At 47.8% G+C, this 22,617-nt stretch overlaps 1 protein-coding gene across 2 annotated transcripts; it reads left to right on the forward strand.

Moving 5' to 3' along the window:
• Window positions 1-614: 614 nt before the first annotated feature.
• DHRS7C (dehydrogenase/reductase 7C) lies at window positions 615-20,709 on the forward strand. Of its 2 annotated transcripts, XM_003818090.5 has the most exons (7): window positions 631-743; window positions 917-1,076; window positions 10,563-10,675; window positions 12,113-12,326; window positions 14,861-14,953; window positions 19,229-19,384; window positions 20,451-20,703. In XM_003818090.5, the coding sequence occupies exons 2-7, from the start codon at window positions 923-925 to the stop codon at window positions 20,657-20,659; spliced, it is 939 nt and encodes a 312-aa protein (XP_003818138.4). In that variant the 5' UTR covers window positions 631-743; window positions 917-922; the 3' UTR covers window positions 20,660-20,703. The 2 variants fall into 2 exon arrangements, with proteins under 2 accessions (XP_008969583.4, XP_003818138.4); XM_008971335.5 differs by having other exon boundaries at window positions 615-1,076; window positions 12,116-12,326; window positions 20,451-20,709.
• The last annotated feature ends 1,908 nt before the right edge of the window (window positions 20,710-22,617 follow it).

Consider the following 22,617-nt stretch of genomic DNA (forward strand, 5'->3'; position numbering starts at 1 on the left):
TCCAGTTCTAATCCTACTGAGTTTCCTTATGTAATGAAAATATTTCACATTTGGGATAAATTCTTAGTATCCTCAACCGCTAAAGATAACAGTAGTTACCTTCCTACGGCCCGGGATCTATGCTAGGCCCACACTGTGCAGTATGGTTTGTCCTCCCATTGGTCCTGCCCATTTTACAGACAGGGAAGCTAAGGCTCAGAGAGGTGAGAAACACTCTCAAAAGTGTGCTCTTTCTGATATTTCCTGTCACACCTCCCAGTGGCTCTTTCTGCAAAAGGCTTCATTCTGTTTAGCAGTTTTCTATGCTTTTCATCTCCAATTAGAAAGCAAAGGCCAGATGGTCTTCTGCCACATGCATCCAAACTACCTGGAAGCTACCTGATTACGAGGGTTATCAGAAGTGAGGGCAAGGATGTTTGTGCTGAAAATCCCAGGTTTGGATCCCTCGTGCTCAGTCCCAAACTGCAGAGGAAACCTCTAATACTCAGGCAAGCCAGGAGAGCTTTGGCAAGAGCCCTGAAATCAGACCCGGCCAGCATGTGTTCCTGAATATCAGAATAGACACTATATTTACACTGACAGCCTTTCAGTGCAACTGAAAGCTATAAATAACCATTAGGGCCCAAGCAAGTGGCCTTAACACATGGATTTTCTTCCAAAAATGCAGACCCATTTTAATTAAGTTTGTAATTAACCACTGGGGAGGGCAGGCCCCCTGGATTCGGTCTGCTTTCGGAGACACTGTGAGTAATTTCCTATTTGTTGAACATTTGGGGATTAGCACGCCCACTGGGTGTTCAGCTTGGAGGCTTGCACAGAGCTGAGCTCCCTGCAGCCTTGGGCCTCCCCCTGCCCTGGGAGTCCTGATCAGCGTCTCTTTGCAAAGCCAATCCCCTTTTACTCCGTTGTCCCCCAGAACAAGATGGGAGTCATGGCCATGCTGATGCTCCCCCTGCTGCTGCTGGGAATCAGCGGCCTCCTCTTCATTTACCAAGAGGTGTCCAGGCTGTGGTCAAAGTCAGCTGTGCAGAACAAAGTGGTGGTGATCACCGATGCCATCTCAGGACTGGGCAAGGGTAAGCTGGCTTTGCTCCCACCTGTGCCCATTTCTGCCCCCAGGGACTGGCAGGATGGCAGGGTGGCAGGGCGGCAGGGCGCTGTGTGGGCAAACCTGCTCGGTGGGAGGGGATCGATCCTGTGTTCTCTCCCAGCTTCTATCATTAACCAGCAAGTTTCCCATCTTTTGGAGGCTGCAGATTCCTGATAAATGAGGGTGGTGGAATATCTAGGGTTGCAAACTCATAGCCTAAGGACTAAAATTGGTCTGCAGATGTGATTTGTTTTGGCTTCATGGGGTTTCCAGAAATTTTGAAAATGCAAAGCCTTTAGCTGGGGCAATGTACTGGTTGTGAGCCCAGACTCAGGAGCTGGGTTCAGTTCCTGGCTCCAGCAATGACTAGCTGGTTACTTCACTTCTCTGCCTTAAACTTCTCATCTGTAAGGCGAGGATAACAGCAGTCTCTACCTCATGCTGCCATTGTGAGGAATAAACGAGTTCATAGATGGATAGCACTTAGAACAGTACCTGGAGCTACAGTGGATATCACTCAAGGGTTAGTAATGATGATCATGAACACATATAGGCAAAACATGCCCACGCTAGTGGGCCACACACCCCACCCATCCCTATTGCATCACACTTGGCCTGATTCTTTCAATCATTACACTTTCTGGCATTGAAGGCATTTGCATTTGCAACCCCTGAATTATATCACCTCAGAGAGGCCCTTCTGCTGGTTACATCTATGACATGAGGGGCCGTAATTGTCCTTAAGTTTGCAAGATTCTGACTCTATCCTTCCAGACAATGGTAGTACAACTTTATATGTTACATAGTTAGTGCAACTTTTGCTGCTGTTTTTATTATTTTTAATAGAGCATAGATCCCACACAGCCAAACATTCATTAGTAACTCAGTAAGTGTCCATTGAGTCCATTATGTCCTGAGCATTGCCCCGAGAGTCCCTCTGGGGGGCTGGGCACTTACTCTCATAGTGCTGCCATCGTGAGAACGTTTGTAACCTCCCTGAGAATTTTCTCAGAGCCTGCTGCTTAGCCTCTTCGGCATCCCAATGGGAGCCAATCCGCACGCTTTGAGGATGGCTTAGTTTTCAGTGGGTGATCGACCCAGGTCCATCTTGTAAGATAAAAAACAAAGCATAAGGCAGATAGACTAGGCTAAGTGGCCCCTAGATGAGTCTCACAAACAATTCCCAGAGAGGATATCCTGTATGAAAAGGGAGCGAGGTACACAAACTCAAACTCCTTCTTCAAGGGCAAGCCAGGGCACACACATCTGTCAATCAGACCAGACAAAAGACAACAGGGAGTGTGCCGCCCTGGAGAGCTGGAAAAGAGATGCCCACCTAAAGCTATTCAGAACAGAAGGCTTTGCGAAAAATTTGCTCTCCAAATAGTGCACCTTTGTCTGGCATTGCACCAGGCTGCTAATATGCGATCCCTGATACGGCCTCTACCCTGGAGCCTGTCCTGACACCTTAACCGCTCCTTCCTCTTGAATGGTCCTTGTGGACCAGCTTCTTAACTGGCCCCTTGTAAGTGCATACCACATTAGTGTATTTCTCATGCTGTATCTGTGTGTTTCTCAGTGGGTCCACTAGATACAGGCTTCCTGGTGCTGGAGCCTGTGTTTTGTTCACCCAGGCAGCCTCAGCACCTAGCTCAATGCTTGGTTGACATCCTCAGAAAATGTGTATTTAATGAATAACCTCTAAAAGTGACATGTGATCAGGGAAGGCCCTCATTTGGATAAGTGTGTTCTTGCAAATTTGTTTTATTGCTTTCCAGCTTGATTCCAACATGGTTGGAGAATACGCTCTGTATGATTTCGATTCTTTTAAATGTGCTGAGGTTTGTCTTATGACCTATCTCGATATGGGTTCTGCGAGTGCTTGACAAGAATGTACGTTCTGCCGTTGTCCTACAAATGTGGATTCGATCCTGTTTGTTGGGGAGGTTGCTCAGTTCTTCTGTAGCCTTGCTAGTTTTGTGTCTTATTAGGTAGAAATACAGTTTTACTGATCGTTGAGAGATGTGTGTTTGTTTTAATCATCTCATTCATTTTTAAATGTTTTAAACACCTCATTCAGTTGTAGTCACACGTGATGCAAATCAGGCACCCAGGAAATACATCTCATGAGGGAAACAGCCTTTGCAGGACCTCATGGCCTAGCTTGTCGTGTCTACTGTCACTGTTCTTTTTTTACTATATCTCATTGACCCACCCTGGAAAGAAATGCAAAGAAGAAAAAAATAAAGTCCCAGTACTTAGCGGTAACTTGAGATGCTGGACGTGTGTTGACCTTAAATAAATGCCTAGCTCCCCACGCTGCTGACGGCAGTGATTCCGGGCTCCCATTGCTGCATGTCTCAAGTCCAGGGCACCAAGTGGATGGTGCAGGCTGTGCACAGCCGCTGCACACCCTGGTGCCATGGAACCTGCACGAACCCCATGGGTGCCATCGGGAGCAGCAGGGAGTGCCGCACCAAGTTGTTTACTAGGGAAATCAAACAGACAGACAAAGACTGGGGCATCTAGCCCTCGCTCCAAACCTCCAGGATTTGGCCAAGCGGGGAATCCTGTCACCTTGTACCCACTGTGTCTGCAGCAAGAGTGACAATCAAGGCCAGGCACGGTGGCTCACGCCTGTAATCCCAGCACTTTGGGAGGCTGAGGCGGGTGGATCACTTGAGGTCAGGAGTTTGAGACCAGCCTGGCCAACATGGTAAAACCCCGTCTCTACTGAAAATACAAAAATTAGCTGGGCATGGGGGCTCTTGCCTGTAATCCCAGCTACTTGGGAGGCTGAGGCAGGAGGATTGCTTGAACCCAAAGGCGGAGGTTGCAGTGAGCCGAGATCATGCCACTGCACTCCAGCCTGGGTGGCAGAGTGAGAATCCATCTCAAAAAATTAATTAATTTATTTATTTTTAAAAAAGAATGGCTATCAGAATAGCCAACCCCTGCACTTGAGCTGCTTCAGAGGATACAGCTGAACGTCAGCCCTGCCTGTGTGTTATCACCTCAAAGGTGCAGTTTCTGTCCTTTAAACATTTCTGAAATCAGACTGATTGTCTTTCCGTCCATAGCATCTTACAATCCCCATAGGCCAACCTTTAAAATGTTGCTGTGGCTCACGCCTGTAATCCCAACACTTTTAGTAGGCCGAGGTAGGTGAATCGCTTGAACTCAGGAGTTTGAGACCAGCCTGGGCAACATAGTAAGACCCCCATATATCTACAGAAAATGTAAAACTTAGCCGGGTGTGGTGGCATGTGCCTGCATTCCCAGCTACTCAGGAGGCTGAGGTGGGAGGATCGTTTGAGCCCGGGAGGCAGAGGTTGCAGGGAGCTGAAATCACACCACTGCACTCCAGTCTGGGCGACAGAGTGAGACCCTGTCCCAAAAAAATTAAAATTAAAAGTCATTTATTATCTCTGAAATCAAGCAACAGCTCATCATCGATGGCATCTGACATTGATGAAATACAGAAAGAAGGGCTCAATTTATGCTTATTGAATGAAAAAGAAAAGCCTGGTACCAAAGTGCTCGATGCGAGATACCTGCTGAGCTGATAAAAGAATAGAAATAAGGACACCTGGGTATACCAAAGGCCTGGTTTCAGCAGAAATGACTTCTTCAGGAGCGGCGCCTCTAGGCTTGGCTGCAGTAGCACCGAGGCACTGAGCATGCCACTGGGCTCCAGCCTCCCAGGCACACCTGGGCAAGGCAAGGTGTCAGTGGAGAAGGGAAATGGAGTGATGGGGAAGAATGCTCCTAGCTGTCTGTTCTAACAAGGCCAAGGCCAGAGGTTTGATCTGGCTCCTGCTCACAGGCCGCTCACCTACTCCAGTGCCCTGCTGCAAATAGATGCTCTGGCCAGGTGCAGTGGCTCATGCCTGTAATCCCAGCACTTTGGGAGACCAAAGCAGGGGGATTACCTGAGGTCAGGAGTACGAGACTACCCTGGCCAACATGGTGAAACCCCGTCTCTACTAAAAATACAAAAATTAGCCGGGCATGATGGTGGACGCCTGTAATCCCAGCTACCTAGGAGGCTGAGGCTGGAGAATCACTTGAACCTGGGAAGCAGAGATTGCAGTGAGCTGAGATCACGCCACTGCACTCCAGCCTGGGCAACAAGAATGAAACTCTATCTCAAAAAAAAAAAATAGATGCTCATCATCAAGAGAGGGAGGGAGCGAGGAGTGAAAATGCACCCTCAACGTGTCCCTTTCTCAGCAGTGGGCATTGGCCAAGAGGAGCCTAGTGTGGAGAATGCGTTACTCCCCATCTGGATGTCAGACTCCTGGGGTTCACATCCTGGCTTCCCTGCTGGCCAACTGTGGGACTCCGGGTGATTCATTTCAACCCCCTGAACCTCACTTCTCTCATTTGTAATATCCAACCATCATTCTGCTCCAGAATGACAGCTGAAATGCAGAAAGACTAGACTTTCTGCTGTCCACGGAAGTTTCTGTTAGTGAATTCTGTTATAAAAGCCACGTATATTTAAAAGAATTTTTTTTAAGTAAAAAGAACACAAAACACACCTAGAACCCCACGTGCTTGGGGGCATCCTGTGTGAACACATCCTTCATTTCCTTTCAGGGGGATGCTTATGTGAGTAACCAGTCATGAGCGAGCATGAATCAAGGGTGTCGTGAGACAGTACACCTCAAATTTATTCAGAGGGGAGAGTCCTTCCTCTGCAGCTTGAGAAAAAAAATCAGGCGGTTCCTGACTTTTCTGATTTATTATTATTATTATTATTATTATTATTTGAGACGGACTTTTGCTCTTGTTGCCCAAGCTGGAGTGCAGTGGCACTATCTCAGCTCACTGCAACCTCAGCCTCCCGGGTTCAAGCGATTCCCCTGCCTCAGCCTCCGGAGTAGCTGGGATTACAGGCACCTGCCACCATGCCTGGCTAATATTTTTTGTATTTTTAGTAGAAACGGGGTTTCACCATGTTAGCCAGGGTGGTCTCAAACTCCTAACCTCAGGTAATCCACCCGCCTCGGCCTCCCAAAGTGCTGGGATTACAGGCGTGAGCCACCGCACCCGGCCTCTGATTACTATTAGATTATGCAAAATCCTTCCGTCATGGTGGGTCCCGAAACAGAGCATTGATTCTGGAATTGGGATGCCCAGTCTAATACCTGATAACATGTCCATTTTCATTGAATTCGAACTTTCTTTCCCCCTCTCTACTCCTCCCCACAGCTAGTGCAAGTTAGAGGGAAGCTTCCTGCTGTTTCTGAGGCTTCTAGGGCCTCAGGGACTGGAAGGAGACAAGATAGGAGAGCGAGAAAAACTCTTACCCGACTGACAGTGCTATAAGATGGCTTCAAGGTTCATGGGCCTGGCACATGTCTAAAACTGGGTCTGAATCTTTCTCTCGTGGGCACTTTCATGTGCCTTTCAGAGGCCTCCCTAGGATTATTCATTTCTGTGAAATGGGAGGTGTGGGTTTTTTCTCCACTCACTCAATCCCTCCTTAGCCCCTGGTTCCCGGGCAGTCTACTCCCCACCAACCCTGTCCTTTGGAGTTCCACTGCCCTTCTGAGAGGTCCTCTTGGGCAGTCTTCAGACGAGCTCTCAACCAACTCATGACCTACCTTGGCCATTGGTGGCTGTGACTTCTTTGGCTCTGCAGGCCACCCCCAATGAAGAGGTCCCAGTTTTCCTTTTCTCTGCCCTCAGGGCATTGGCTGAGCCCAGGATCTTGCCCATAAGACATGAAGCTGGGCTCCTGGCTGCGGGGAACTGTGCTGTTCTGTAGATTCCTCCTGTGCCCTTCACTCTGGGATGGAGGCAATGGAAAACAGCCCCAGCCTGGGCCCGTGGGCGAAAACTCACCTAACATTCTTTCCAGGCGATCCTCCTTCGAAGTCCCCGCTATTCCTCCTCTTCTTCGATTCATTCGTGTCCTATTTGTGGGTAAAGGGAACTGAACTTCATATGACATGTTTTTAAAATTTCCTTTGAAAGTCAGCATCTTGGACTGGCATCTAACTTAGGAATTTATATCTATTTGATCTCAGTGCCTCAGTTAAACTTCTAATGTAACCTATTTTTACATATAGATATGTAGATTTACTATTCTATTACATACATAAACACACAACCCAGCGTTATGGCATCGTATTCAACACACTGTTTTGAATCTTTTTTAAAATTATTTTTAAACTTACTCTATTGTGAACTTCGTTCCATGTCAATAGACCAATTTCTGCAACATCAATTGTTAGGGCTTCAAAATTGTTATTCACAGTGGCCAAGAATGTGGCCAAGACTATTTCCAATTTTGTTTTTGATTATCTGATAGATTAAAATTAGCCCCATGTTTTAGTTTGCATTTATGTATTACTGGTATTGACTCATCTTCTGTATCTTGATACTTTTTTTGTGAGTTGCTTACTCATCTCCTTAACCAATTTCTTTATTAGCAACTTTATCTTTTTTCTAATTGATTTGTAAGAGTTCTTCACATATCAAATTAACCCTTTTCTGACATATAGATTATAAACACTTTTTCTAAATTTGTCTTGTCCTTTACTTATGGGTGTCTTTTGTTTTCGTTTTTGTTTTGCTGTAAGATTTTTTGTTTTGTTTTGTTTTGTTTTTTTGAGATGGAGTCTCACTCTGTTTCCCAGGCTGGAGTGCAGTGGCGCAATCTCAGCTCACTGCAAGCTCCGCCTCCTGGGTTCACGCCATTCTCCTGCCTCAGCCTCACAAGTAGCTGGGACTACAGGCACCCGCCACCATGCCTGGCTAATTTTTTGTAGTTTTAGTAGAGACGGGGTTTCACCGTGTTAGCCAGGATGTTCTCGATCTCCTGACCTCGTGATCTGCCCGCCTTGGCCTCCCAAAGTGCTGGGATTACAGGTGTGAGCCACCACACCCAGCCAAGAAGGTTTTTTTTTAAAAGGGTAAAATCTATAAATCATTTCTATTAGGATTTTTTTTCTTTCAATGGATGCTCAGGAGTCCTCCCCAGGGCAAGGGTATATATTCATCCCTATCTTCTTCTATTTCTGTTTTGGTTATGTTTTTATATTTCACTATTTAGTATGTTTTGGTGTAATGCATCCAGCTTTTTTTCCCTCCCAGATAGGTATTCAAATACCATTTTTAAAAAAAAAACAAAAAAACAAAAAAAACAGAGTCTCACTCTGTTGCCCAGGCTGGAGTGCAGTGGCATGATCTCAATTTACTGCAGTCTCCATCTCCTGAGTTCAAGAGATTCTTCTTCCTCAGCCACCCAAGCAGCTGGGATTAAATTTTTGAATTTTTAGTGGAGACGGGGTTTCATCATGTTGGCCAGGCTGGTCTCCAACTCCTGACCTCAAGTGATCTGCTCACCTTGGCCTCCCAAAGTGCTGGAATTACAGGCATGAGCCACCACGCCCAGCTCCCACTTTTTACGTAATACATTCTTTTCCCATTGGCTCAACATGTTAACTTTATCATACACTAAATTCTCCTCAATACCTGACTCTATTTATTATCAATATTTCTATCTAGACTTGAACTGCTAACTCTTTAATTTCTGTAGTTTTACAATATATTTTAACAACTGTTTTTCAACATGTTCTTTGCTTTCCTTCATATTGAGTATTCAAATTAAAGTGTGCAAAATATGACATATAAAGTGTAGGATCTTTCTGTCATTTCCCAAAACCCGTTGGGATCCTGATTTACTGGATCAATTTAACTTGGAGACAAATTGACATCTTTATTGAATTTTGTCATCCAGACTCATCACGGACAGCCTCTTTCTCAATAAAACACTTGCATTGAGAGGAATCTTCCCTTCTCTGCAGCCCTAACAATTCAAGGTGACATTGTTAACCCAGTTACTTCTGGATTCGGGTTTCCCTCTGTCAGCAGACTGAGCTCTCCTAGAGCCCTCCTCCCAGCTCTCTCAGGGATGCCCAGTACACCTGTTTTCAGGCCTCATGGAGACCTCTTATCCCCACAGCTCTCTGCTTGGGTCCTCTCTTGGCCTTTTCTGCCTTCACTCCTGCTCCCACCTGATTTAGACTTCATAGTCCAGCATCTCAATTCCTCCATCTCTCCAATACCACAGTTTCCCTGTCCATGATGCCCACTTACCAAGCCCCGGCCAACTGTCCTGTGCACCAGATCCCTTCTCTCCACCTGCAGCAGGCTTCTTGGCCCTGCTGGAGAAAATCACACAACCCTGAGTTCACTTGGAGGCCACAACACTCGGGATATTCAGCCTCCACTGGGCACCAGGCTGCCAGGCTGTCCTTCCGTGTTCCCAGCCAGTCTGAGTCCACTACTTCATGGTGTAAATGAGACAATGATAGGTTCTTCCCTGCAGTAGGTCCTGTTGGTGCCTCTTCCAGATCCCTGGATGAAGAGTTGGCTGCAAATGGCATGCAGATTGCAAATGGCGTGCAGATGCCTCCTTTCCCAAAGACTTGTCCTCTGCCAGTGGACGCTGCCCTACCTAGGAGTTACACAGCCTATGCACGCACCCCCAGAGAGGGCAGCCCATATCAGTGACTGATTGACACTGGTGTACAAAGGCCGATCCTCTTGCCTCCAGCTCTGCAATGGAGTTTAGACTCCAGAGTCTTTCCTGGATCAAACCAAAGCTAGACTTTCCTGAGACCACATCCTCTCCTGGCCCCTATCCCATGACCTCACTCCCCGATAGGCTGTCTCTGAAGAGCAAGCCCTCAGTAAATCCTGGCCACCCGAATCCTTGTCTCAGAGTCTGCTTCCTAGGAACCCAACCTAAAGATACTGTCTCATAAGGTTATTGTGAGTATTAAATGAACTAGAGAGATATGTAAGAGATATGTACATATCTTTCCACAGTTCCTACAGCAAGCAAACTCTCCAAATCTGTGAGCTTCTATTGCTTTTAAGTATCATCGGTATTGCTACACAAGAATTCTGTATGTCTACCAGGTAACACTTAGTTGAGAAAGTGCTATATTGGGTGAGTCAGGAATCAGTCCAGAGGAAAATTAATTAGACAGAAAGTAGGTTTACTTTTTCAATAAAAAGAACCCTGGCTGAGGTGTCTATCCCCAGAGAAAATGTGGAGGAAACTGGTGACATTTGATTTGAAAAAACATGGTGGTTTGTCTCCATTATCTTTAGATTGAGATATCTCTAGGGCTGCGGTCCTGGGGGACCAGGTGGGCAGGTTCATCCTTCTGTTCAGTGTAAGGAAGAATTTCCAATAATCAGAACTTTCTAACAAAGGAGGAGTTGTCTCACTCCACTATGAGCTCACTTTCACGGAAGCAACTAAGTGGAGGCTGGAAATGACAAAAATTCCAGCCCGGGGAGGGAGTTCAATGAAGTGACCCCTAAAGGACCTCGTGGTGCTAAGCCTTCTGAGTTTTTTGAATTCATGAGTTCCCAAGAGAGGGGGTTCACTATCAGTGGCTCCATCCACACAGTGTGCCCTGCCCTGTTTCCTTCTTCCCCACAGAGTGTGCTCGGGTGTTCCACACAGGTGGGGCAAGGCTGGTGCTGTGTGGAAAGAACTGGGAGAGGCTAGAGAACCTATATGATGCCTTGATCAGTGTGGCTGACCCCAGCAAGGTAAGGTCTTCTAGCAGTAGGCGTGGGTAACTCCTGGGAACTCCCAGCCTCCATTGATCGTTCAGGACCAGCTCTTGGACCAAGTGGAGGAAACTTGGTGATTGCTCTGGGGAATGTGAGGCAATGAACCCAATGACCTTGACATAGGCATGTTTGCCATTCATAAAGGGTTGACTTGTTTTGACCACCCACCATGACAAAATCATGTTCTGTAGCCACAGCTCCTTGCCCTGACCCTATGTAACTCAAACTCAACAAGGATCCAGAAGACAGAGGATGTTACAGATGTGGACTGTGATTACAAAAACAGTCTTTTTTTTTTAATACCTGAACCGATATCTCCATCAAAGAAACCAGATAAATGAGATCCCTTCCCAAGAACTCTCCCAGGAAGTGAACACTTATTTCAAAAAGGCTGCAGTTTCCAAAGGTTTTTCTGGAGCACTGGTCAGGGGACTGTCTTTGGAGCTCCCTTCAGGATATATTTTTCTAATCTTTATCTTTGAGGTTGCATTTGCTGGCTCAAAGTAATTCGGAGGTAAGTCTAATATTTGAGGAGATGAATCAAACAGGACAACAGAATGCCCCAAAGTGTGTTTCTAGGGATGTGATTAGGCACTGGGTAAAAGCAAGGGTTTGCGGTCAATTGTGTGAGAAACACTGAGTTAAGCTAAGCTTGTCCAGTTTCTTCACTGCAGGACTTTTCAGAGCCTTTAATATGCCAATGTGCACTGTGTATCTCCAAGAAGAACTTGGAGAACAGCCTATGTTTCCCAAACAAATTTGACTACAGAACCCTCTCTTCAAGGGCATATCTCAGGACTAGTCTTTGTCGAACACTGGGATTGCATTTACCCCTTGGTGTCAACAATTTTCCCATCTGTCCACCCTCCTACACATCCCTAGATCAATAGAGTCTTGATGCAGCAAGTATCTGGCTAAACACAGAGCCTGGCACATAGTAGGTACTTCAAATATATTGTGTTGGGTGTATGATTTTAGTTTTTTAAAATATGGCTATTAAGTACTGTGATAGATTTTTTTTTTCAACTTGCAAGCCGGTTGAAAAGCAATTTCCACAAAGGAGCTCAGAAATGTTAAAAGTAATGATGTCACCACTGGAGTCAGTGCAACCCTGCAAAGGGACTGCTGTGAAGGGCAATATTCATTTATCAGTTCTGGAACCCTGGCCAAGAGTTTAGACTTATCGCTGCATATTCATGTCAAGATTTGTTGTTGTTTTTGCCCTGGTCCCCAAGTATGAATTATCTGGCAATATCCTCCATCCCAGAATCATCTCTGCTTCTTCGTCTTTTTTTTTTTTCAGTCATTTCATTATCTTTGAATTTCAAAATGGGTGGCTTTTAGATCGAGGGCTCCCAAGGTCTGCAAAAGGGAGGAGATCTCACACATACCCTGACTCTCTCATTGGTTCAGCAGACATTCACCCCAAAGCTGGTCCTGTTGGACCTCTCAGACATCAGCTGTGTCCCAGATGTGGCAAAAGAAGTCCTGGATTGCTATGGCTGTGTGGACATCCTCATCAACAATGCCAGTGTGAAGGTGAAGGGGCCTGCCCATAAGATTTCTCTGGAGCTCGACAAAAAGATCATGGATGCCAATTACTTTGGCCCCATCACATTGACGAAAGGTCTCGTGAGTTTAACTTTCTCATGGGTATCTGGGCCACCAGATTCTACAGAGGGCTCTGTTAATTAGCCAGACAGTCATCCTATTCTATATGGAATTCCCCAGTCCCCTCAGAAAATTCCCTACCTATTGGGTGAAAGCTTTCACCATTCCCATTGTAAGTGTTTATGAAGGAAAAGCAACTCAGGAAGTATCTGATTGGTATATTTCAACCACCATCTCTGTGAAACCCCTCTCCCCACCCAAGCTTTGCCCTTTTACTTCTCTCTCCTTACATCCATGGCTTCCCTCCAATTCGACGTCTCTGAAAAATTGTCTCATCCTCCAACGATTGTCTCAACAATTGTGTACATTCTGCTATATCAACCTTGGGGTTGATCTGCTTCTAGCCATTACAGTTGGTCAAAGGTAAAGATTCTGTCCTCAGAAATGAAGAAGAAAAAGGGCTTATCACCAGACTACAAGAGACCCAGTATTCTGTCAACCCCTTCACAGAAACAGGGAAGGCAGGAGGCTGTCTCCCTTTAATGAGTAAGATGGTGATTCCTACGTGAACCTGTCTGAGGGGCCTAGGAGATACCCAGGTGCAGATTTCTCACCATCAAGTTCAAACGCAGGTCTGAAGCCTGGGAAGTGGGGCTGGAAATGACCATAGAGTAGAATGGAAAGTTGACAGATCATGAAGTCAGGAGTTCGAGACCAGCCTGGCCAACACGGTGAAACCCCACCTCCATTAAAAATACGAAACTTAGCCAGGCATAGTGGTGGGTGCCTGTAATCCCAGCTACTCAGGAGGCTGAGGCAGGAGGATCGTCTGAACCCGGGAGGCTGATGTTGCAGTGAGCCAAGATCGCACCATTGCACTCCATCTTTAGACAGGGCGAGACTGTCTAAAAAAAAGAAAAGTTAAAGCCCCTGCTCTCCAAAAACATAAAAGTTTATCAAAGCAGAAGCTCAGGGGGAATATAATGTGGAGAACGCCTCCATTTAGGGAGTGGGGTGTCCTGGCAAGGTCTGAGATCTAGCCTGATCTTGCAACTACCTTCTCTACAACCAGCTCCCATGCTGGGTACCTCTAACAATAGGATTCTGAGTACTAAGACAGATGAAGAGAAAGACGCATTTGGGGCAGAAAGATGACTTTCCAGAGCTTCTAGAATGGTGTCCCAGAGATAACAGCTTCCTCCAGTCCAGTCCCTGTGGACACAGCAAACAGGCCAGCACCGGTGTGTCAGCTACCAACCTTTAACGGAGACTTCACTGGCATCAAAGCAACGAACCAAGAAAGTGGAGTGGAAAAGGGCCAGAACTGGTTTCTCCTCCTGGTTAGCCCTCTAACTCACTAAGGACCCTGGGTCTAGTCCCTAGAGCTGGATTTCAGTTTGTCCATCTTGGTTTTTTTCCTTTCTTTCTTTTTTTTTTTTTTTGAGACGGAGTCTCGCCTCTATTGCCCAGGTTGGAATGCAGTGGTGCTATCTCGGCTCACTGCAACCTCCACCTCCCAGGTTCAAGCAATTCTCCTGCCTCAGCCTCCTGAGTAGCTGGGACTACAGGCACCCGCCACCATGCCCGGGTAATTTTTTGTATTTTTTTTAGTAGAGACAGGGTTTCACCATGTTAGCCAGGATGGTCTCGATCTCCCGACCTCGTTATCCACCCACCTCGGCCTCCCAAAGTGCTGGGATTACAGGCATTAGCCACCGCACCCGGCTCAGTTTGTCCATTTTAACATGGAGGTGCTGGGTTTCCCAGATCATTCTGAAAGTTGACCCTTTGAGTATTGTCTTTTCATTTTTTGCCATATCCCCATTCCGCCTATACTATTATTAATTTAATACCTTTCTCTGAATTTTCTCATTTTTAAATTAAATTCACTTTAGGAGGAAATCTGTATAAAACCAACATAAATTTAAAAACTCTTTCATTCTCAATAAATAAAGGGCAACCTGAAAATTAAACAAATTAAGTTCTCCCAAGGTAGCCTGAGAACGTCAGAATCTTCCCTCTCTTTGTTAAAAGATTAGCATATGCAAGAGAGGCGTTAAAGACACACTAGAACCATTGTGAGACTTCCTTCTTCCTTCTTCCTTCCATACTAGGAGAATTGAAATGGGAATGACGTTCTTACTACCGAGATGAGCGTCTGTTCTATTCTACTGGGTACCGTACTCACTACTTGAGTGCAATATGCCCATGTAACAAATCTGCACATGTTCCCCCTGCATCTAAACAAAATTTGAGAGGAAAATAAAATAAATATAAATATGCATTAAAAAAAAAAAAAGAAATCAGTGTCACTAAATGCACATTGGTGGGAAAGCACCAATTTAAAATCACCCAGCAATTCGCCAGCCCACGCTTTGGGAACACTGGATAAATGATTGCAGGACTCATTCCATCTCTGCCCTGCTGCAATCTAATTACCACGGAGGTAGTGGAGCCCTGTGATGAGGGTACCAGGGGCAGGGGTCTGCCTGCTGCTGCCTAACTCAGTCTCAAAGTTTTAACCATGATGCATTGTCCTGTGTTTTCCAGCCCTGCTTCCCAACATGATCTCCCGGAGAACAGGCCAAATTGTGTTAGTGAATAATATCCAAGGGAAGTTTGGAATCCCGTTCCGTACGACTTGTAAGTTGCTAAGATAAAAATATGATATCTTCTGTTGTATGTCTTATGGTATAAGGCAGGAGCTGTTATGTCTAAGACTAGGCAGATGGTCACAGGGGAAAGGGTCCAAGGATGACACCATCTGCTGGATTTTCTTTCATCCCTATGGTTCCTATTTTTTTGAGCACCTACAGCATGCAAGTGGCTATGGGAGATGCTGAGATATTAAAGATAAGCTTCTTCTGTCCGCGAAGCTCACAGTCTCCCATGTGGGCAGGACATGCGCTAGGTGAACCTGACAATGCCAGGTGAAGGTCACGCTCCTGACAAAGATGCACAGTTGTAGCTCCAATGCCCCTTCCTCCACAAAGATGCCCTTGAAAGTCAAGGAAGATTACCATTGGGAAAGAGAAGGGTGGGTGCACATCACAAAATGGGAGGGCAGTGGAGACCTTCTGAGGAAGAAACCAGGAAAAACAGAAAGGGGCAGAATTCAGGGTGGGGGCAGCTCCAAATATGAGTGTCCTTTCAAAAGTTCAAGGCGGAGAAGGACTCCTAGGTGTATGTTCCTGGGATCTAGCTGGAAAAATTCTGGAGCCATTTCCATATCTGATGAGCTAGTTCTAAGAGGTGGGGAACATGCCATATACATTTATCCGTGGCCCACACTACCATGTGCAAATTAGGGGCTCAGTAAATGTTTGATGGGTACAAGGGTGGAAGGGAAGAAGGGAGGGAAAAAAAATACTAGGTTCCTATATGAATTTGCTCAGGCTGCCGTAACAAAATACCAAGGCTGGGGCTTACACAACAGAAATTTGTTTTTTTATTCTGGAGGCTGGAAGTCCATGATCAAAGTGTTGGCAGGGCTGGTTTCCTCTGGGACCCCTCTCTCTGGCTTGCAGACAGCTGCCTTCTTGCTGTGTCCCCACACGGTCTTTCCTCTGTGCACGTGCATGTCTGTTGCCTCCCTATATGTCCAAATTTCCTCTTCTTTTCTTTTTCTTTTTTTGAGACAGAATCTCACTCTGTTGCCCAGGCTGGAGTGCAATGGCAAGGTCTTGGCTCACTGCAACCTCCACCTCCCAGGATCAAGAGATTCTTCTGCCTCAGCCTCCTGAGTAGCTGGGACTACAGGCACACGCCACCACACCCAGCTAATTTTTGTATTTTTTAGTAGGGACGGGGTTTCACCATATTGGCCAGGCTGATCTCGAACTCCTGACCTCTGGTGATTCACCTGCCTTGACCTCCCAAAGTGCTGGGATTACAGGCGTGAGCCACCACGCCTGGCCCCAAATTTCCTCTTCTTACAATAGCACCAGTCAGATTAGAGTAGGAGCCAGCCTGATGCCCTCATTTTATATTAATCACCTCTTCAAATATCTCTAAATACCGTCACATTCTGAGTACTGGGTATTGGGTTTCAGCATATAAATTTTCGGAGGCTGGTAACAGAATTCAACCCATAACACCGCCTCTAGTAGTGTTTTACCTTCCTTTTTCCATATGCCTTAGTTAGTTTAGGCCTGTGGTGCTGTGAGCCTGTGATGTGGGAAAACTTGATTACTCCTCCATGTAGTAACCTCAATGGGAATGGCTCAGGCAAGCAGGTGCCACCATGCCACAGGGTCACTGAGGGGCCCAGGGTCATGCTAAGTCATTCCATCAACAACATCTTCCGTGTGGTCACCACTGGGTCCCTGCTGGCAAGAAGAGGAAAGAGACTGTGGAGGAGCCGTGCTCAATGTCCAAAGCCCCAGGCTGGCATTGGACATCCCATTGTCCCCAGGCTGGCATCACCGCTGCTCACATCCTATTGGGAGAACTCAGTCGCACCTAAGTGCAAGGGACGCTGGGAAGTGCAGTCCACCTGGGGGCCCAGGAAGAAGGGCAGAGTGAATGGGCCACATACAGCAGTCTTTGCCACATCCTGCCTTTTCCTCTCTTCCCCAGTCCACTTAGGAATCTCCCCACTGCTCCTTGTATTTTTAAACTTTCTGTCTGTTATTTTCAGCAGCTGGGTGACTTTTCATCTTCCTTGCTTCATGCCTTCATTCATTCAACAAAGTGTTTGAATGCCTAAAGCCAAGTGATGGGAACACAGAGGTGACATAATATAATGAGGCATGGGCATGACAATGGGCGCTTTGGCCACTGACCTGTATAGGACGAATGCACAAGTTTCCTGGGAACATTTGCAAAACACAGTATTGGGGACTCAGAATTCTCTCAAGGCTGTCTCCACCCCCGTCAGTCATGGTCTGGCTTCTCTGCAGCTGAGGAATTGAGGGGCACAGAGTTTCCCATGTAAATGTCAGAACTGAAGCCATGCCACCCTGGACTGGCCCCAAATTCTCTTCTTCCTCTGAATCCAGCTTTGGAAAGACACAAGGAGCTGGCGTGGGAGTGACCTGGGGTCTGCCGGCTCAGAGGTTTCTTTTGACCACCCAAAAGGAATTCAGTGTCCCTGAGCACCCCAGCACAGTTCCCTTACCATCCACCCAGGCAAGGAGATGTGGGCTCTGAGGCTCAGAACCTGGCACACAGACTTGAAAGGGAAGGCAGCCTGCCATGTGTCCCTCCTGCTGCAGGCACACACCTCTTTCCTGCATTAACCATGCCACATGGGGCCGGGCACAGTGGCTCATACCTGCAATCCCAGCACTTTGGAAGGCCGAGGCGGGTAGATCACTTGAGGTCAGGAGTTTGAGACCAGCCTGGCCAACATGGTGAAACCCATCTCTACTAAAAATACAAAAATTAGCGAGGCATGATGGTGTGTACCCATAATCTCAGTTACTCGGGAGGCTAAGGCAGGAGAATTGCTTGAGCCTGGGAGGCAGAGATTGCAGTGAGCTGAGATTGAGCCACTGTACTCCAGCCCGGACAACAGAGCAAGACTCCCTCTCAAAACAAAACAAAACAAAAAACACCACATGGAAAGTTACCTGTCCACGTGTCTGCCCCACTGATGAAATGAGGACTCCATGAGGCCAGAGCTACCTCTGTTCACCTCTGGGTCCCCAGCTTCTCACCCACCAGAGCAGGGACTTCACTGTTGAATGACTGAAGGAATCAAGGAGATGGTGGATGAATGAAAAACAAGCTGGTAGACCTTTTTTTGGTAACACTTGTATTGGCTGTGTAATTCACATACTGCACAATGTATCCGTTTAAAGTGCATGGTTTTGCTGGGCGTGGTGGCTCACGCCTGTAATCCCAGCACTTTGGGAGGCCAAGACGGGCAGATCACCTGAGGTCAGGAGTTCAAGACCAGCCTGGCCAACATGGCGAAGCCCCATTTCTACTAAAAATACAAAAATTGGCTGGGCATGGTGGCGTGCCTGTAAACCCAGCTACTCAGGAGGCTGAGGCAGGAGAACTGCTTGAAACTGGGAGGTGGAGCTTGCAGTGAGCCAAGATCGCACCACTGCACTCCAGCCTGGGCAACAGAGTGAGACCCCGTCTCAAAAAAAAAAAAAAAAAAAAAAAAAAAGGCCTCATTGCAGAGAACTAGAAGCTTGCTAGTCATGATGTCAGGGGAACCAGGAAAGGGTTCTGGTTGAAGGCATCTGGGTACAGTGGCAGGAACCACAGTACATCCACCTTCTGCCCCTTCTGCCTCTGACTGACACCCCTAAAATGTGAAGTTGGGGTGCATCACACCCCAGATGTGGCTCTAACTTCCCAAAGCTCTAAGCAATGTCCACTCTATTCTTTTTGGAACTCCTGGAATGATCCTTTTTTCCCCAGCCCATGGCTTCTACGATTTGAACTGGATTTGGTGAGTGGATTACCTGGACGGGCTCTCTGAGGAAAAGGGAAACAGGAAGGGAGAGGGGATATCTGTGATTCAGGCTCACTGCAGCCACTAGCTGGCCCCAGACCTTGGACAAGTTTCTTAGGCATCAGCCTTCCCAGGAAGGAAGGGGAATTCATGTTTGTGCCAGCATTCTGTATGTTTTCTCATTTGATCTTCACAGTAATTTGCCAAGGGAAATAGTGCCCCCATTTTAAAGATAAGAAAACTGAGCCTCAGAGAGGCAAAGTGATTTGCCCACAATCACATCACACCACCAGCAAGTGGCTAAGCTGCATTCAGTTCCAGCTCTATGTCCACCACTCCCGAGGGCTCTCTGTCCTCATTTGTAAAGTGAGGGGCAGATTCTTGAGGATCTTCCCAGCTCTGCGCCTGTAGGAAATGTGTCTGTCGGCCCTCCTGCCTCCAATGCGCCCACCAGGAAGCAGGGCCGGGAGTGTCCTGCGCCCACCTCCGGATGGTTTGTCTCGCAGACGCTGCCTCCAAGCACGCAGCCCTGGGCTTCTTTGACTGCCTCCGAGCCGAAGTGGAGGAATACGATGTTGTCATCAGCACCGTGAGCCCGACTTTCATCCGGTCGTACCACGTGTATCCAGAGCAAGGAAACTGGGAAGCTTCCATTTGGAAATGTGAGACTTCAGAGGGAAACTGGGGCCCCTGGGGGCCTCGGGAACAGTCCGGTGTCACTGGGGGCATGAATGACCTTCAGATGGGTACTCCTGAAACATGAGTCTGGGGATGGGGGTGGAGGAGGCTCAGCAACCCCCAACAGCAGGGCGGGGCCCCCAAACCTTTAGGCCTGAGGCACCCGGTAGACAGAATCCTGCAGCCTACAGCCCATGCGCCCGCTAAGCTCAGCCACTCAGCTTCCTCTGCCACCTCGGCAAGCAACTGCCTATCTCTGGGCCTGTTTCCCAGATGTCATGGCCTGGATTCGGGGTTAAAGAACTTTCCCGCTCCCCCTTTCCCTTGCACAGAGTGGAGGCCGAGAGTCTAAAGCCAGGCCACCTGCACTGGAAGCCGGCCTCTGCCATGTATTAGAGGGTTGGATATGAGCAAATCCCTTAATCACTTCGTGCCTCCCTAAGAGATAGGTATTGCTATTATTATTATTTTCATTTTAGAAAATGAGGGATAATAGCAATACCTATCTCTTAGGGTTGTTGGAAGGACTGAAGGTTCTGGAATAGCAACCAGCCCCTCTATCAATCAGTGCACCTTATTATGGCCACTACTCTAGGATGCTCTAAGCGTAGAGGCGCTACACCTTGCCCAAGGCTCTAGGTCCACCTTGAGGAACCGAGATGATCCAAGATGGGGGGCAGACCAGGGGTTCCAGGATGCTCCTGACAAGCACAGCTTCACGACAGTTACAAACAACAGTCCCTTAATCCACCTGGCACCTTCTTAGATCCTAACCTCTTTTGCATCCCTTCCCCCACACGTAACCGCCCTCCAAAATTATCAGGGCAGGAAACCAGGTCCATCCTATAGACGAAGACGCAGAAGGAAGCGCAGAGAGTGGAGTGTCTCCCGCTGGTCGCCGCGGTCCGCGGGTGGCGGAGGGGGCCCGGAACCTGTGACTCCGGGGACAGCCCACGCTTCCCGCCCCTCAGCCTTTGTGCACGTGCAGGGCTCTGACCAGCCGGGTCCCCACCGAGGTCATAACCCCCGCCCCCAACTGGGGCCTTTCAGTCTTTTTCAGGAAGCTGACCTACGGCGTGCACCCAGTGGAGGTGGCGGAGGAGGTGATGCGCACCGTGCGGAGGAAGAAGCAAGAGGTGTTCATGGCCAACCCCATCCCCAAGGCCGCCGTGTACGTCCGCACCTTCTTCCCGGAGTTCTTTTTCGCCGTGGTGGCCTGTGGGGTGAAGGAGAAGCTCAATGTCCCGGAGGAGGGGTAACTGCAGGAGGCCAAATGGGCCACCCCTTGGAAATAAAGGTTTTTCTGGCAGGTGCTGGCGCTTCTGTCCTATGCTCCACACTGGGGCGCCCTGCAGCCACACCCCTCACCTGTCTGAGGTCTTCCCGTGACAGTGAGGATAGCCTGGAGCCAGCCCAGAAGCTACGGAGCCTGGGGTTCTCCACATTCCCAGGACACACTTCCAGAAGCTTCCCTGCTCTGTAGGGTGACTACTCAGCAGGAAACAGGAGCTGCAATGCCTCTAACCCCCACATACACACACTCACACTGTATGCGTATGTGCTCAGGAACTCAGTCTGAAAACCACCTCCACTGTATACAAGGGTGACCTGGCCACGTCACCTCCACCCACGAGAGCAGGACTTGACGACCCTTTAGAACAGTGCTGCAAGGATGGAAATATTCTATAATATGCATTGTCCAACATGGCAGCACTGGCCACATGTGGCTGCCGGGCACTTGAAACACGGAGCCCTGTGTCTGAGACACTGAATTTTTAATGCTATTTAATTATAATTAATTTAAACTTAAACAGCCATGTGTGGCTAGCAGCTCTAGAGTTGGGGGTGTGTGAGAATCAGCCCGTCTTCCAGACTGATTTCATTGGCCTCAGACCCCTCCCAACTCCACCCCCAGCTCTCCCCTGCACCTCCACCCCCACCATCCCCACCCACACAGCCAAGCTGGAATTTTAGCTTCCACGTTGCTTCTAACAAATGCTGAGAACCTCTGCCCAAGTATCCACCTCATTTCAGCCTTTCCTTCAATTCTCAAAGCAAAAAGCATTTAAAACGCCATCCTCTCCTTGGAGGTGGGCACTTCGTGTAGTCTCCTTTTTCTTATGCAAAACAGTAAATGAGACCGGGTGCGGTGGCTCATGCCTGTAATCCCAGCGCTTTGGGAGGCCAAGACTAGCAGATCACCTGAGGTCAGGGGTTCAAGACCAGCCTGGCCAACATAGGGAAACCCCGTCTCTACTAAAAATACAAAAATTCACTGAGTGTGGTGGCATGCACCTATAATCCCAGTTACTCGGGAGGCTGAGGCAGGAGAATCTCTTGAACCTAGGAGGTGGAGGTTGCAGTGAGCCAGGATCACACCACTGCCACTGCACTGCAGCCTGGGTGACGGAGCGAGACTCTGTCTCAAAAAAAGAAAAAACAAACAACAAACAAAAAACGGTAAATGAATCTTGGGCACTCAGAAAGCGTAGGGTACCTTTTTGCACTAATATTGTAACAACTCAAGCTTTTCTAATATTTATAGATGAAAGAGGGCAAAAATTTCTTCCCTGAATCTAAATCATTTACAAAATGACATATATAGGGTACACATATGCACATCTATAAATCTTTTTTTTTTTAGACGGAGTCTCCCTCTGTCCCCCAGGCTGGAGTGCAGTGGCACGGTCTCGGCTCACTGCAACCTCTGCCTCCTGGGTTCACGCCATTCTTCTGCCTCAGACTCCCAAGTAGCTAGGACTACAGGTACCCGCCACCACGCCTGGCTAATTTTTGTATTTTTAGTAGAGACAGGGTTTCACCATGTTGGCCAGGATGATCTCGATCTCTTGACCTCACGATCCGCCCGCCTCAGCCTCCCAAACTGCTGGGATTACAGGCATGATCCACCGCGCCTGGCCTGCACATCTATAAATCTTAATTTAAAAAGAAAAATGTCCAGGGTCACTGATCACCTGGAGCTCAGCCTACTCCAGGACCAGCCTGGTGGTCCCGTCCTGCTACCGTGGAGGCAGGATGTCGGGTCAGAACTTAGGGGCTCACCGAAGCAGCAGGCAAGGCAGGCCTGGAGCCTGCAAGGGAACTGTCTTGTGAGAGGTTGTTAGTCGGGGGAGGGCATACTGGGGTGCTCAGGCCGAAGCCAACAGAGGATGGGTAGGAGCCGCAATTGCGAAGGGAGAGGGCTGAAACTTGATTG

This window comes from Pan paniscus, chromosome 19 (genome assembly GCF_029289425.2).
Source record: "Pan paniscus chromosome 19, NHGRI_mPanPan1-v2.0_pri, whole genome shotgun sequence".
Classification (NCBI taxonomy): domain Eukaryota; kingdom Metazoa; phylum Chordata; class Mammalia; order Primates; family Hominidae; genus Pan; species Pan paniscus.